The sequence below is a fragment of the Plecotus auritus genome, assembly GCF_963455305.1.
Source record: "Plecotus auritus genome assembly, chromosome: 9".
Lineage (NCBI taxonomy): Eukaryota > Metazoa > Chordata > Mammalia > Chiroptera > Vespertilionidae > Plecotus > Plecotus auritus.
This window is the reverse complement of record NC_137783.1, coordinates 46,668,646-46,685,221: the sequence shown is the minus strand read 5'-3', so window position 1 is coordinate 46,685,221 and position 16,576 is coordinate 46,668,646. Positions and strand designations below refer to the sequence as shown.

Here is a 16,576-nt window from a genome sequence, read left to right as displayed (position 1 = left end):
CTGGCCGGTGATTGGGGCTGATTGGGGCTGATTGGGGAGTCTCGCCCAGCCCCAATCAGGGCTGATGGGGGCTGGCCGGCTGGGGAGGGACTGAGGGAGGGCTCCAGGGCATGTCTGGCCTGTCTTGCTCAGTCCCAATCAGCCAGACCCCAGCAGCAAGCTAACCTACTGGCTGGAGCGTCTGCCCTCTGGTGGTCAGTGCGCATCATAGCAACTAGTGGAGCAGTCGAACGAATGGTGGAATGGTCAGACACTTAACATATTACGCTTTTATTATATATGGTGGTCTGCGTCTGTTTTTCTCCCAATACCACACTGTTTTGATGATTGTGGCTTTGTGGCATAATTTGAAGCCAGAGAGTGTGATATCTATGCTTTTTTCTTTGTTCTCAGGATTGTTTTGGCTCTTTAGTGGTTCAACACAAATTTGAGGATTTTTTGTTCTATTTCTTTGAAAAAATGCCATTGGAATTTTGTTGGAGACTGCATTAGATCTGTTTATTGCTTTTGGTAATATGGTATTTTTAACTGTTAATTCTTCCAATCCATGAACATAGAATATCTTTCCATTTCTTTGTATCTTCTTCAATTTCTTACAATGTCTTACAGTTTTCAGTGTACAGGTTATTTACTTCCTTTAAGTTTATTCCTAGGTACTTAATTGTTTCAATTGAAAACAATTATTTTCATTTCTTTTTCTGATATTTCATTTTAGTATATAGGAACACAACTGATTTTTGTATGTTGATTTTATATCCTGCAATTTATTGTTTCTAATAGTATTTTGGGGGAGCCCTGTAGAACCATGTCATCTGCAAACAGTGAGTTTTACTTCTTTATTTCGAGTTTTGATGCCTTTTATTTTTTGTTGTTGCCTGACTGCTCTGACTAGGACTTTCAGGACTATATTGAATAACAGTGGTCAGAGTGGGCATCTTTGTCTTCTTCCTGATCTTAGAGGAAAGCTTTTTCATCATTATATGAGCTGAGGGTTTGTCATATATGGCCTTTATTATCTTGAGGTACTTTCCTTCTATACCCACTTTGAGTGTTTTAATCATAAATTAGTGTTTTATCTTGCCAAATGCTTTTTCTGAATCCACTGATAAGATCACATGATTTTAATCTTTTATTTAATATGTGCTTTTTGATATGCCTTTGATGGACAAGGCAGCATGTGGCACTTTCTTGTTTGGTAATCATTATAAATTTGATACAAACTCTTAAAATAATGAATATTTAATCTTGATTCATCTTGTACAACTTCCTGGAGTGTAGGAGACCACCTGGGCAATCTAGTGGCCTGATACGATTTTCCTGTTAATCAGGAGATAGTGATAGTAGTCTCTTTGCTGCCACTGGCTTTATTATGGCCGGTCAGGTCACTTAACCTTGGGTGGCACTGGAAAATGAGGAAGCTACTGACCATCTTAGTTCAGGAAAAATTAATGAAATGTCTGTTTTAAGAATATGGTTTCTAGGAACAAATCTTGATTTCAAAATGGTATTTTTATAAAAATTATTTTAGAAGTAAAAAGCTTCCCATCTAGAATCACAGGAAAATGTTTTTTTTTTGTTTGTTTTTCTTTTGTTTGGTTTTGCTTTAAAGAATGAGATGCTACAGTTCAAAAATTGAATAAGTATTTATTGTTCCAGAAGTTACATTGCTTTTTATACATATTTCATAAATGATACAGGATTTTACACATGTTCAATATTTTACTATTTGTTTAAATGACTTTTTTTCCCCATCCATCCTCCCTCCCTTGCCTCCCACACATCCTGAAAGGATTTGCTCATTGCACTGTGCTGTTTCTTCTTAAAAACCCTGTGCACAAACAGGATAAATGGTTTAAAAATAATTCACACAACTTAAAAATAAATGAAGGAAGAGCTTTCGACGGGGTGAGGGGCGGCTGGGGGGGGCTGGGAAGGAAGTGGGGAGGGGCTGGGAAGTGGAGACATGCATCCTTTCATTCCATCATGCCAGTGGAAGGGGTGGTGGCAGGAGCAGCAGCAGCAATCCTGGCTGGCCTTCAACCTCTGCAAGGCACCTGGAGTCTGGGTTTGTCATTTAAAATTTTTCTTTTCATACACAATGATCCCAAAGGAGAAAGAAAAAGAGAAAGGAATCCCTTGCCACAATGAGGAGGGATGAATCATGTGAAAGAAAAAAGCCAATCAGCTGTGTGGCAAGCCCCATCTTCCTCTCCCTCCTGCCTCCACATCCCCACAGTAATTAAAAACAGAATATTGGACAGGTGCCTTTGATTTTCAAGTGCACATGTCAACTGGAAATATGGTAGAAAATATTTGATAGAGTATAAGATTAATGCTTCTTTCTTTCAATTTAAGAAAAAATTGGGTGACGAAGGTAGGCCGAAAGGAGCCATAGAAATGTATGCCTGTATAAAGATAAATCGCACCCTTTGTGATCCACACACTTGATTTACAACTCCTGAAGTGGTGGAGGTGGGAGGGCTCACAAACAGGGTTCAAGTGTGTGTGTCCTTCGAGACTGACAAAGCCTCCAGATGAGACAGTGGCATCTGGTGGCCTTGAATGCTGTCACACAAGCAGATTAACAGCAATGAAATCATTCCGGTTCTGAAATGGCTACACAGACATGATTTTTAGCCACTTTGTAAACCTTTCATCTTTCTGATTTGGTAATACAGCTGGACACTCCCCCTCCAATTTGAGTTATGGAGGGAGAGTGGAATATCAATGGGGGAAAGGAGGGAAATTCTGCCTCCTCACAAAGATTAATTAGTAAAAAAACAAAACAAAACAAAAAAACTTCATGCAGTGTTGCCAATGATTCCTAGATTCTGATCCAGAGCACTGGAATATACAGACATTTAAGAAGGTATAATCCAAAGTGTCGATCATCAAACAGTCATGAATTGGTTCCAATGATCATATGGATAAAATTAATGTGACCAACAGGGGTGGGTGGTCCGAAAAGGGGCACAAGCGGGACGGATTCCTGGTTTACTTGTAGAGGCTGGGTCCAATTTACAATAAATGCTAATGACTGGGCTCAGACTCTGTTTGCCACCCACATATCTTGAGGATATGCTTTTCTGATATATTTATTGACTCTTATGTCAACAATAAGAAAAGTTAAATAAAAAAAAAATTGAGTGAGTGGGGTGCTGGTGTGTTACTGTTTTGCTGACCTGCAAAGAAGATGCAAGAAACTAACACCCCAGCATCATTTTCTCTTTCTGAATCTCTCAAATATATAACTTATCATTTCATCCAGGAACTGAGATGCTTGATTAAGACAATATTAACTAAGCCCTTTGAGCTTATATTTCACAAAGCTTGATCTTCAGATTTTAACATTCCTTTCTTCCCTAACATCATTGTTATTTTTGTTTTTAATTAAAGGTAAAAACCCTCCACCCCAACATGGCTCCCAGCTTCCACCTGTAATGTTTTAATTAAAAAGGCAATAGATATAAACAAGTGTTCTTTCTGCTGGGATTCAGAGGCTCTTTGCAGATCAATCTTTTTCACCAATTTGTCGGAGGGGCAGATGTACTTGTAATGGGTCTCTCAGTCTCTTAAGGTCCATTTCTGCCTAAAATAGAAATAGAAGGTGAGAAAGACTTGCTAATGAAGCTTTCAATATTAGTGTCTCCTAAGAAAAGGAAATTGTCTTTCCTCCATCACTATGTGTCAAAGAAATCATCTCAGTTACTCCCAAAATAAGAGTGCCTCAGAGACAAAGGGCAACAAAGGGGGACCTACGCCAAAGGCTGGCAGTTTCAGCTGTCAACAGAGCCTCCAGAGGGACCTGCTATCAATAGGGCAGGACTCAGGCTCAAGAATATGGGGAACACCTGATGCACCTTGGTGTTTTGCCAGAGAGAAGCCCTTTCATGAGCCTTTGCCTGGAGCCAGAAGTTTAATTTACGCTCCTCAAAGACTTTTGTTGTGTATCCTATAGTTGTTTAAGTTTTTCAATAGCTACAGACTTTTAAAACAAGGATTTGTAGTCAATGCAGCACTTTTAAAACTCACACATCTGGACCCTCACTCCTGAGGAGCTGGATTAATAGGTTTAGGGTGGGGCTGCAGCATCTGCATGTTTAATAGCTCCAGGGAGGATTCTGGTGCAGTCCCTCCAGCTGAGACCTACCACCCAGAGCAACAGAAGACCTGAGTCCACTTAGGCCAACGCAGGAAGATGGGTTAAGCTTATTCAAAGCACAACTCCATCACCAATAAGGGACAAGAAGGCAGAGAAGGTCCAGAGAAGAGGATGGAAGAGCTTCTGGAGATTAAAAAAACCCCCTCTAAAGTCATAAAGGACTACAGAAAATAAGATGAGGATTTATTCACCAAAATCTAATATCTCAGAGTGAGGAAGGCACACTCAGAAATCTGAAAGTGGTAATGATTATCCTATCTAATAAAAGAGTAATATGCAAATTAACCATCACTCCACTACACCCACCAGCCACGCCCACCAGCCACGCCCACGAGCCAATCAGGAGTGAATATGCAAATAAACCCAACCAAGATGGCTATGGCCACAGAGAGCAGGAGGGAGGCTTGGGTTTCCCTGGAAATGGAGGAAGCCAAGCTTTCCGCCTGCCCTTGCCGGCCTAGGCCTCCACTCAAGGCTACAAAGTTTCAATGATAGAGGATACATAAACCCAAACAGAAATGGCAGCAGCGGAGCTGGAAAGAGCAGGAGGCTAGGGTTGCCCCAGTGATGGAGGAAGCCAAGCTTTCCACACACCCTGGCCGGCCCAGGCCTCCGCTTAAGGCTACAAAGTTTCAATTATAGAAGATACATAAATCCCCCCAAAAATGGCTGCCTCCACGGAGCAAGCAGAAGGCTTGGCTCCGCTCCAGGCTACAAAGTTTCAATTGTAGAAGATAAATAAACCTCAGATACCAGGGCCTCCACTTGGGTCGCCAGGGGGCGTGGCCGGCCTGCAAACCACCACAGGCCCCTCGCCCAGGCCGCCTCATGCCCCAAGGGAACCCCCACCCTGATCTGGGACACCCTTCAGGGCAAATCAGCTGGCCCCCACCCATGCACCAGGCCTCTATCCTATCTAATAAAAGAGTAATATGCAGATTGACCATCACTCCAACACACAAGATGGCTGCCCCCATGTGGTCAAAGATCCTGCCCCCATGTGGACACAAGATGGCCACCACAAGATGGCCAGCAAGGGAGGGCAGTTGTGGGCGATCAAGCCTGCAGGGGAGGGCAGTTGGGAGGGACCAGGCCTGCAAGGGAGGGCAGTTGGGGGCGATCAAGCCTGCAGGGGAGGGCAGTTAGGGGTGACCAAGCTGGCAGAGGAGGAAAGTTGGGGGCGACCAGGCCTGCAGGGGAGGGCAGTTGGGGGGGACCTAGGCCTGCAGGGGAGAGCAGTTAGGGGTGACCAGGCCTGCAGGGGAGGGCAGTTGGGGGGGACCAGGCCTGCAGGGGAGGGCAGTTAGGGGTGACCAGGCCTGCAGGGGAGGGCAGTTAGGGGTGACCAGGCCTGCAGGAGAGGGCAGTTAGGGGCAAAACAGGCTGGCAGGGGAGTGGTTAGGGGGTGATCAGGCTGGCAGGCAGAAGTGGTTAGGGGCAATCAGGAAGGCAGGCAGGTGAGCAGTTGGGAGCCAGAAGTCCTGGATTGTGAGAGGGATGTCCGACTGCCCGTTTAGGCCTGATCCCACCGGACATCCCTCGAGGGGTCCCAGATTGGAGAGGGTGCAGGCTGGGCTGAGGGACACCCCCCGCCCCCGTGCACGAATTTCATGCACTGGGCCTCTAGTGAAAAATAAAATGTATCAATCTTTTTAAAAAATATATTTTTATTGATTTCAGAGAGGAAGGGAGAGGGAGAGAGAGAGAGAGAGAGATAGCAACATCAATGATGAAAAGAATCATTGATCGGCTGTCTCCTGCACACCACCCTCTTGGGGATTGAGCCCACAACCCAGGTATGTGGCCTTGACCAGAATCGAACCCGGGACCCTTCAGTCTACAGGCTGACGCTCTATCCACTGAGCTAAACCAGCTAGGGCTGTATCAATCGTTTTAAAAAGCATCTTCTAGCCCTAACCAGTTTGGTTCAGTGGATAGAGCATCAATCTGCAGACTAAGGGGTCCCAGGTTTGATTCTGGTCAAGGGCATGTACCTTGATTGCGGGCACATCCCCAGTAGGAGGTGTGCAGGAGGCAGCTAATTGATGTTTCTCTCTCATCGATGTTTCTATCTCTCTATCCCTCTCCCTTCTTCTCTGTAAAAAATCAATAAAATAAATAAATAAATATATATATATTTAAAGCATCTTGTAGTTCAATAATCTCTCACCTGCTCTGGGCAAAGATTCCTAGTAATCTCTCTCTCTTACCTGGATTTTATTTTTGCCCCATTGCTACCACACTCTTTAGGTGAGAAACTTCTGTGTCAATTATTGAAGAAAGATTTAAAAAGAGAGAAAAGTAATAAAAGACACCTCTAAAGAAACAAAATGAAAAAGTAAAAATAGGTCTAAAAAATCAATATGCTAGTGTTAATAGGATAGCTAGGACTCACCATCTTTTCACCTGCTTGTATTATAAAACTTTCTAGAGGTGTCCATGCTAAAAAAGTCATTTATATCAGACTAGAGGCCCAATGCACGAAATTTGTGCAAGAGTAGTATTTCCTTCCCCCAGCTGCTGGCACCGGCTTCCCTCTGGCACCCGGGACCTGGGCTTCCCTCCAGCTGCTGGCAGGCACCCGGAACCCGGGCTTCCCTCACAGCCCGGCTTCGTCTGGAAGGCGTCCAGAAGGACGTCTGGTCTAATTAGCATATTACCCTTTTATTATTATTAGATGAGGAATAATTTATATAGGAAGAAGGGGTTGGATCACTCTTTCAGTTCACCCACTGAAGTACTGTGGTTATAGATAATTATTATAATAATAATGCCAGCCCTGGCCGGTTGCTCAGTGGTGTCATCCTGTGGACAGATGGGTCACAGGTTTGATTCCTGGTCAAGGGTATGTACCACGGTTGCATTCCCCAGCCCCGGGTAGGGGCAGGTGCGGGAGACAACCAATCGATGTATCTCTCTCACATTGATGTCTCTCTCTTTCTCTCCCCTCCTTTTGCCTCCCCCTTCCACTCTCTCTAGAAATCAATGGAGAAAATATCCTCAGATGAGGATTAAAAAAAATAATAATAATGCCATATAAGATGGGGCTGAAATTTATTAAATTTTATTTTTGAAAACTTACCTGAGCAATTGCATCCTTGAGTTGATTATATTTCTCTAGGTCAAAACGTGACTTTTTAGCTCCTTTATGGAAAAATAATAAGTATTGTCTGTCTCTGGCTTCTGGATAAACATACTCCTACAAAATAAAGGAGGAATTAAATTATTAGTCGTTAGCATACCATCTTCACAAAATAATCATTTATACACTGTTGATAAGATTCAACACATATGCATACATATAAAGCAGGAGGGGGGGATGTCTGGCCAAGGCATTAGGGGTGAGTTAATTAAATATCTGGCCCTTGGCAGAAAAGAAGTATATGCTGGCATGTGTTGTATTCAATATTTAATTATTTTGTAAACATTTTTATTGGGAAACACACACAGAAGAGCACACAAACTAAAAATGTGCATCACAATGAATCATCACACACTGAACATGCTAATCATTACCAGCTTAAAAAAAAATAGAACACTGCCAACAACCCAAAGCTCCCTTCCTGCCCCTTCCCAATTACTAACCCTCCTTCCTCCCAAAGTAATAAATATCTTGACTTTTATGATAATTATTTTCTGGTTTTCTTTATAGCTGCTCCATTTAAGCATACACCACCCCCCTGAACTCTACAGCTTAGTTTTACCTGTTCTTTGAATTTTATAAAAATGAAGTCAGATAGTGTGTATATGACTACTTTCACTCAAAGTTATGTTTATGAGATTCATCTTTTGTATGTAGTCTATTCATTTCTCTTGCTATGTTATATTCTATTGTATGACTACATCACAGTTTAGTTATCTATTGGACTATTGATAGACTTTTGAGTTATTTCTAGGTTTAGGCTATTATGAATAATGCTGCCAAGAACATTTCTGGACTTATCTCTTCCGTTGGGGATATACTTATGAGTAGAAATCCCAGATCATAGTTTATGCATATGTTCAAATTTAAGAGGTGATATCAAATAGATTTCTAAAATCGTTGTATTAATTATACTCGCATCAGCAGAGTATGAGAGTTTCCATCACTCTACATCCTTGTCAATGCTGGTATTACCAGTTTTTTAAATAGGAATTCTAGTGTGAGTGCTGAAGTACTACCACATTTTTTAAAAACAGCTTTACTAAGATATAATTCACATACCATACAATTCACTCATTTAAAGTATAATATTCAATGGTTTTTAGTATATTCACAAAGTTACACCACCATTACTACAATCAATTTTAGAACATTTTCATCATCCCCCAAAGAAGCCCCATACTCTAATAGTCACTTCCTATCTTCCTCAACACCTCCAGTACTAGGCAACTACTAATCTACTTTCTAACTCTATAGATTTGCATATTCTGGACATTTCATATAAATGGAATTATTCAGTGTTTAGCCTTTTGTGTCTGGCTTTTTTCAAGGTTCATCTATTTGTGTCATGTATCAGTACTACTTCTTTTTATTGCCAAATAATATTCCATTGACTGGATATACCACAATTCATCTATTTGTCAATTAATAGACATATGGGTTGTTTCTACTTTTTGACTACTATGAATAAGGCTGCTATGAACATTCATATACAAGTTTTTGTGTGCACATTATGTTTTCATTTCTCTTAGAGATATAATAGAGGCCCAATGCACGAAATTCGTGCAAGGGGCTTGGCCCTCGCAGCCCTGGCTTCGTCTGGAAGGATGCCTGGAAGGATGTCCAGTCTAATTAGAATATTACGCTTTTATTATTATAGATATGGATCCTTTGTTTGATATATGAACTGCAAATATCTCCTCCCAGTCTTTCACCCTCTTTATGGTGTGCTTTAATAACAGACTTTTTTTTTAAATTTTAACAGTCTAATTTATCATTCTTACCTTTATGGTTAGTATTTTTCATTCTACTTAAGAAATAATTTCCTTTTCCACAGTAATTGAGATATTCTCCTATATTATCTTCCAGGAGCTTTATTTATTGTGCTACTTTTCACAATTAGATCTACAATCCATCTGGAATTAATTTTTTTACAGTGTAAGGATGGGGTCGGTTCATTTTTAATATGGATATTCAATTATCCTTTCACCATTTATCAAAAGCGACTTTCCTTTCTTTGCAATGCCATCTTTTTAAAATCAAAAGTTCATTTATGCTGGTTTCTACATTCTCTCTTCTATTCCTTTGTACTATTTGTCTATCATTGTGCCACTATCTTAATTACTGTAGTGTTATAAGTAAAGCTATTTAGTCTTCCATATCTGATAGAACAAATCGGTTTACCTAGTTTTGCTTCAAGAGTTTCCTGGTTTTTCTGAGTCATTACCATATATATTTTAGAAGCAGCTTATTCAAATCTCTTCCTCCCACCCCCAAATCTGTTGGGATTTTGACTGGGATTGCACTGAATCAAATAGATCAGTTTGGATAGAACTGATTGACATTTCTGTAATACTTACTTTTCTAGTCTGTGAACATGCTATAGTTTTCCATTAAGTCTTCTTTAATTTTGTGTTTTTATTGCATAGAGGTCTTTGCACAATTTATTTCTAGGTATTTTTAAGTTGCATCTTTTATAAGGTTTCATTTTCTAACTGTTGCTGGCATATAGTTAAGCAACTGATTTATGTATATTGACCTTGTATGCAGTAACCTTATGAAACTCACTTAAGAATTCTAACCAGTTATCTTTACATGTTTTTGTATTTTTTAAATGTATAAATCTATTAATAACATCAGTTTTCTTTCTTTCCAATCTTTACAGCTTTTCTTTTTCTTGACTTCTTTGCTCAGGGATGATTTGTTTGCTTCTGCCTAGAACTTGTAAGCATTAGCATTCTGGAGTTACCAGAATTCTAGGACTACTTCAACCTAATTTTAGGATTGAAATGACTGAAGATGAACTACAGTCTCTGAGAGAACTTACTTTAGTGATCCCTGGACACCAATTTCTATGGCTTTGATCCTTAAGATCAGGGGTGGGGAACCTTTATTCTGACAAGAGCCATTTGGATATTTATAACATCATTTGCAGGCCATACAAAATAATCAACTTAAAAATTAGCCAGCTATATTTGGTCAAACATTTAATTAACTCACCCCCAATGCCTTGGAGGACCAGACCAAATGATTTCTCGGGCCTTATATGGCCCGTGGGCCGGATGTTCCCACCCCTGCTTTAAATGATCAAAGATGGCTCAGCTTCTTGGCCTCTCAGTGTTACCTTCCTTAATTAATGTAAATCTCCAGAGGAATAAGCATGCCTCGCATCAGGTTCACTTTCCCAGCACTCTGTTTCTTCAGGTCCTTGCCTGGTAATTGCTTCTATCTTTTTGGCTCTCCAGTGTCCACAGTCAGATGCGTTTTACATTTTGTCTGGTTATTTTAATTGTTCCTAATGGGAGTATTGGTCTGATTACCTAGTATGCCATACTAGAAGTAGAAGTAAATATTCAATTATTGATGATGACAGATAATGGATGAATACTAATTGAAGGGATAATTGTTGGATTAAAAACTTAAGGGAAAGCCCTTTACTTTCATCTAAATTGTAGTTACTAGGTTACTTACCTATCTTTGCTTAGAATGTAAAAATATACACAAACTTAAATTTATTCAAATTCATTCTATGCTCCCTCTTTTGGGCAACAAGCATTTACTAAGCAACTATGTACTGATTTGATAATCAGTGAGAAGAGATGCAGACAGCTTGGGAAGAAATTCAGAGAGGAAGATGACTGATAACACAGGGGACACAAACAATAAACCAGAGTAAGATACTAGAAGTAGGGGTGGACGGTGAGGCTAAAAGCAGGTAGAGGAGCTAGCCCTGAACAGGAAAATGCTACCTCTTATTTGAGCTCAAAGGAAATAGGGTGACAGTAGGTACAAATATTGTTAAACATACAAATTTAGAAATTAGAAAGCTTATATCTGTTATCGGAATTTCCTATAAGTAGGAGGCCAGGTTAAGGTTGGCATGGGGAGTTTAATGTAAAGTCTTAGAATAAATACTGTGGGAGTATTGGGGGAGGAACTCTAAGCAGTGGCCTATTGCACACTATTACATGATTTTTCCCTAGCCATGTGCAGTAGCCTGGATATAGGATAAATGGCTAAGATTAGGAATTTATAGAGTACCTATGGTGGAAAGACAATGGGGTAAGGATTGTAAAATACTAAGAAGAGAAGGGCAATATGATCTAAGTTTGATAGAAAAGAAAGCAACACATGAGGAAGGTGATAGTAAAAAGTTAAAGAGAGAGAGCTGTCAGAAGCCTAAAGATCTGGATGAAGTCAAAGGAGAAAGTAAGTGAACTAAAGGGCTAGAAAGAAAATAAACTGTGGTCAGAAGTTGGTATACAAGTAGGGCAGTTCAAGGAAAGAAGGTCCTAAACAATCATTGAAGTGGTTTGCTGGAGTAGAATATAAATGACAGTTGCTGAAATAGAGATGACACAGGGTATTAAAAGTTTATACTTTTTTTTCATTATTGTCCCCCTAAGTAGCCTTTTTAGGTATTTTTTCCTGATTACCCTCATTCCCCAAAAGGCTTAATACCACAAATACACTGAATATCTGTTGATATATTATAAACATCTAAGATGTTTTACTCCTCAAGAACCAATTTTCTTCCCCTTGGAGGCAATATCCCCTTTGATGAAAATGCATGGGCACCCTGGCTGGGTAGCTCAGTTGGTTAGAGTGTTGTCCTGACAAGCTAAGATTGTGGGTTCAATTCCCAGTCAGGGCATATACAAGAATCAACCAATGACTGCATAAATAAGTGGAACAACAAAATGATGTTTCTCTCTCTTTCCCCTTTCCCTCTCCCTTTCTCTTCAAAAGAAAGAAAGAAAGAAAGAAAGAAAGAAAGAAAGAAAGAAAGAAAGAAAGAAAGAAAGAAAGAAAGAAAGAGCATGGACTAGGGTGTTAGATGGGCAGTCTACACGCATGCTGAAGTAGCTCAGAATGGCAATTCTTATGGTCAGGCTTCTTTTTTCCGTAACAGAAATGGAGACCCAGGTTTCACTGAAATATTAGTCAGTAAAATTCAATATTCCACTTGATTTTATGAATTAAAGGAGCTTGTCATCTTATAAAGATTCTTTGGAACTTAATATACTATTGGATACATTTAGGTTGCTAACAAATGCAGCATCTCATTGTAACAAGAGTTTAGAAGAATTTAAATGATGTTGAAGAAGTATTTTGCTTCATGGATGTTAATTATGAATATGGATATTTAACGTGAGAATCTATATTTTATTTGGTCAAGTTTTCTTAGTCACAAATGACAGGATTATTTACTACTGCTATTTTGCAATTTGTCACTTGGGGGCAGCAAAAATGCTTTGGAATAACAGAAGTATAGCATTTAACTAATAGGACAGAAAGGCTATTAAAGATATAAGACACAGTGGTAGGCAATAAAAATTGAAAAAACTAAGTGCCAAGCCTCAAAAGATATCAGTCTAGTAGAGGGGAAAAGACATTGTACATGAATAATTATAATACAAGATAGCACAGGATGAGTGAAATGAGAGGTACAATGTGCTTATAGGAATTCTGAAGAATTTGAAGTTGGATATAGGTCAAAGGTTCATGAAAGATAGGCAGTTAAGTAGATCTTGAAATATGACAGGTAGAGATCAACAGGGAGAACTTTTTCAGTTGTTAGAATGTGTGAAGTAAGGAATGAGGGGTTAAACAACTTGGGGCATTTGTGGGTAAATAAAGAATATAATTTGATTTTTTTAGAACATAGTAGATACACAGTGGGGTTGATAGACATTTGGAAAAGACAGAAAGCAACAGCAAAGACAATAGCAGGCTAAGGGGTCTGGACTTCAATCAATAAATACATAAAAAGAACCCATTAAAGGGGTATGTATCTAAGGGGGAGAGAGAGAGAAGAGGAAAGATGAGTGAGGTGAGAGGGAAAGACCCATATATAGACAGATAGACATATGCAAGCCCTGTCCAGAGCTGTGATTAAATACATTTTTCTGGCTGTTAAGTTCTGTTCAAGAGTGAGTAGTATGAGCCAGACATGGAACTAGGTGCTGGAGACTCTGAGCAAACAATGGTATACATGAACGATTTACCATCTCTCTTCTCTACGAGACAAGTTTAGGAGGACAAAAGGCTAAATAATATTCGTGGGCTTTCATTTTCACTCCCATAAACAAGCCCATGACCACTGGTCTAATAACAGAAGAATATGCCTATAGTCTATAGCAGCCATTAAAAATATAAGATAAACAATTCTTAGCTATCTTCTGTTTCCTAAGGAAATAGAAATATGTCTCAGCTATTTCAAATGTTTTTTTTTTTTTATTAAAGGAGGTTGGATCTGTGGTGGTATCACATATATAATAAGTGATAATAAATCCCTCATACTTCCTAAAGTGACACTATGAATTTCCAAGTTACTAAAAAAAATATCACTGGCAACAAAAGTTAGTTCTAGCTACTGATATTTACTTAAGGAGTGACAATTAGCTATTTATTAAGGAGACAGTGTTACTAATAATTAATGGACTATTTCATTGGCTTCATAAGAAAATAAAATATTGCAGGTTGAATTTGAAGTAAGTATAGTTATTTAGTGAGAGAAAATATGAAATGAGCTTCTGTTATTTCAAAGAAAAAAATTCCACCAATTCAAACAGTGTCTTTATTTTTAAAAAAAAATATATTTTATTGATGTTTTTACAGAGAGGAAGGGAGAGGGATAGAGAGTTAGAAACATCGATGAGAGAGAAACATCCATCAGCTGCCTCCTGCACACCCCCTACTGGGGATGTGCCCACAACCAAGGTACATGCCCTTGACTGGAATCGAACCTGGGACCCTTCAGTCCGCAGGCCGATGCTCTATCCACTGAGCCAAACCGGTTAGGGCTCAAACAGTGTCTTTAATAGCTACTGATATGTAATAAATGAGCCTTGGTTGATAAAGAATAGACCAAGAGTATAAAATGATTAGATATCTAATTTTGCCTCTCTTCCATGAAGTAAAAACAGTAACAAAAAAACCTACGCATTCACTTAACATACTGAGAAGTAGCCCAGAGTTTAGTTTAACTATTTAAAAATATTTTTTTTGGTATTGATTTCAGAGAGGGAAAAAGAGATAGAAACAGCAATAATGAGAATCATCGACTGACTGCCTCCTGCACGCCCCACACTGGGGATTGAGCCTGAAACCTGGGCATGTGCCCTGACCGGGAATCAAACCGGGAATTGAACTGTCATAGGTCGACATTCAACCACTGAGCCATGCTGGCTGGGCTATTTAACTATTTGTTTAGGTATCACCAATTCTCCATTCCAAGAATTCAACAAAAACCAAAAGCTTGGGACTACTCCATCTGACCGTTAAATTAATTACACAGTACATAAAAAGCCAACCAACTTAGCTGAACAAGTTATCCTATCACTGGCCATTCTTCTCACCTGCCCTCTTATTCTATAACTTACTGTAATATATTTTTCCGAATTTAATGTTTTATATGGCTCTCTTTATAGTCTGTGAGCTTCATGAGGGCAGAAGCCATATCTTTTATCTGTCTCTTTAGCATCTAAAATAGTGCCTGATGCCCAGCTGATGTGGCTCAGTGGTTGAGCATTGACTCATGAACCAAGAGGTCGCTGGTTCAATTCCTGTCAGGGCACATGCCCGGGTTATGGGTTCGATTCCCAGTAGGGGTGTGCAGAAGGCAGCCAATCAATGATGTTTCTATCTCTCTATCCTTCTCCCTCTCTCTCTCAATACATACATATATATATTTATTTTAGAGGCCCGGTGCACGAATTCGTGCACAGGTGGGGTCCAGCCAGCCTGCCTCGATCGGGGCCAATCAGGGATGATCAGGGCCAGCTGGCTGTGGGGAGGGGATGCAGGAGGTTGGCCAGCCGGTGCATGTCATAGTGACCGGTCATTCCTGTCGTTCTGGTCATTCTAGTCACTTGGCTTTTATATATATAGAATAGAGGCCCGGTGTAAGGATTCATGCACTGGTGGGGTCCCTCGGCCTGGTTTGCAGGGATTGGGGCGAAACCGGCTCTTCGACATCCCCTGAGGGGTCCTGGATTGTGAGAAGGCGCAGGCCAGGCTGAGGGACCCCACCGGTGCATGATCGGGGCCGGGGAGGGATCTCAGGGAGGGATCACAGGGAGGGATCGCAGGGAGGGCTCCAGGGCATGTCCGGCCACCTCGCCCAGTCCTGATCTGCCCGACCCCAGCAGCAAGCTAACCTACTGGTTGGAGTGTCTGCCCCCCTGGTGGTCAGTGCACGTCATAGCGACTGGTCGAATGGTTGGACACTTAGCATATTAGGCTTTTATTATATAGGATGTATACATATATTTAAAAAAAGACTTTAAAAAATAAAATAGTGCCTGATACATAACTGGCATGCATGCACACCTACGTGTGTGTGTGTGTGTGTGTGTGTGTGTGTGTGTGTGTAAAGGATAAATGAGTATGTAAATGGAACGGGCCTTAGAAAGAATATGAGAGCCCAGCTGGTATTGCTCAGTGGTTGAGTGCTGACCTATGAACCAAGAGGTCACGGTTCAATTCCTGTCAGGGCACATGCCTGGGTTGTGGGCTCAATGTCTAGTAGGGGGTGTGCAGAAGGCAGCTGATCAATGATTCTCATCATTGATGTTTCTCTCTCTCCTTCTCCCTTCCTCTCTGAAATCAATGAAAACATATTTAAAAACAAAAACAAAAAAAAAAAAGAGAAAGAATATGAGAGAAAAGAGAACTATTTTGACAACCAAAACTTCATTACTATCTCATAAAAAGTTACTTGAAGAAGAATTCTTACCTGGCGTGTTATTACAAAATACGCATACATTGCCATGGCACTTCCATAAGTGATGAAATAGGTGACAGGCTCCATAATGTCCCAGGAGTATTCCCACCAGGTAAGCCGGGCCAAAATGCCAAACTGTGTGGCCATGTAAGCAAGTCCACCCCATAGCACCAAAGTGGTCCTCTTCTCAGCTTTTCTGCTGATCTCAATTCGTACCTATGGGGCACACATGATTGATCAATCGTAAAGCACTTTGACATAGAATCAATATAAAACTCTTATTAAACTGTTCTAGGTTCACTAAAGAAACAGGACTCATAATCAAGATACAAGTTAATCTCAGTTCTATTAAATATAGTTTGTCTTCCTAAATAGTACCTATAGTTCTCACTGAATAAGATATTTAAAAGGAGTAATATTTATTTAGGATGCTGTGTTTTATGTTTCATCCTAGAAGTGGCTGAAAATATGGTGAACTACAGGAGTGAGTAAGTTAGTTTCAACAGTTCTTTATCCAACTACAAGATTATTTTCTTTGAGAAGA

At 40.1% G+C, this 16,576-nt stretch overlaps 1 protein-coding gene across 1 annotated transcript in view; it reads right to left on the bottom strand.

Annotated features, from left to right (window-relative positions):
• Window positions 1-1,626: 1,626 nt before the first annotated feature.
• The window catches only part of MCU (mitochondrial calcium uniporter), a 214,568-nt gene continuing 199,618 nt past the window's right edge, over window positions 1,627-16,576 (bottom strand). Inside the window, exons 6-8 of the mRNA XM_080642104.1 lie at window positions 16,045-16,248; window positions 7,245-7,361; window positions 1,627-3,589 (exon numbers count right to left, since the gene is read on the bottom strand). Of these exons, the coding sequence (XP_080498230.1) occupies window positions 3,512-3,589; window positions 7,245-7,361; window positions 16,045-16,248 (399 nt within the window). The 3' untranslated portion in view covers window positions 1,627-3,511. The remainder of the gene's footprint in view (window positions 3,590-7,244; window positions 7,362-16,044; window positions 16,249-16,576) is intronic.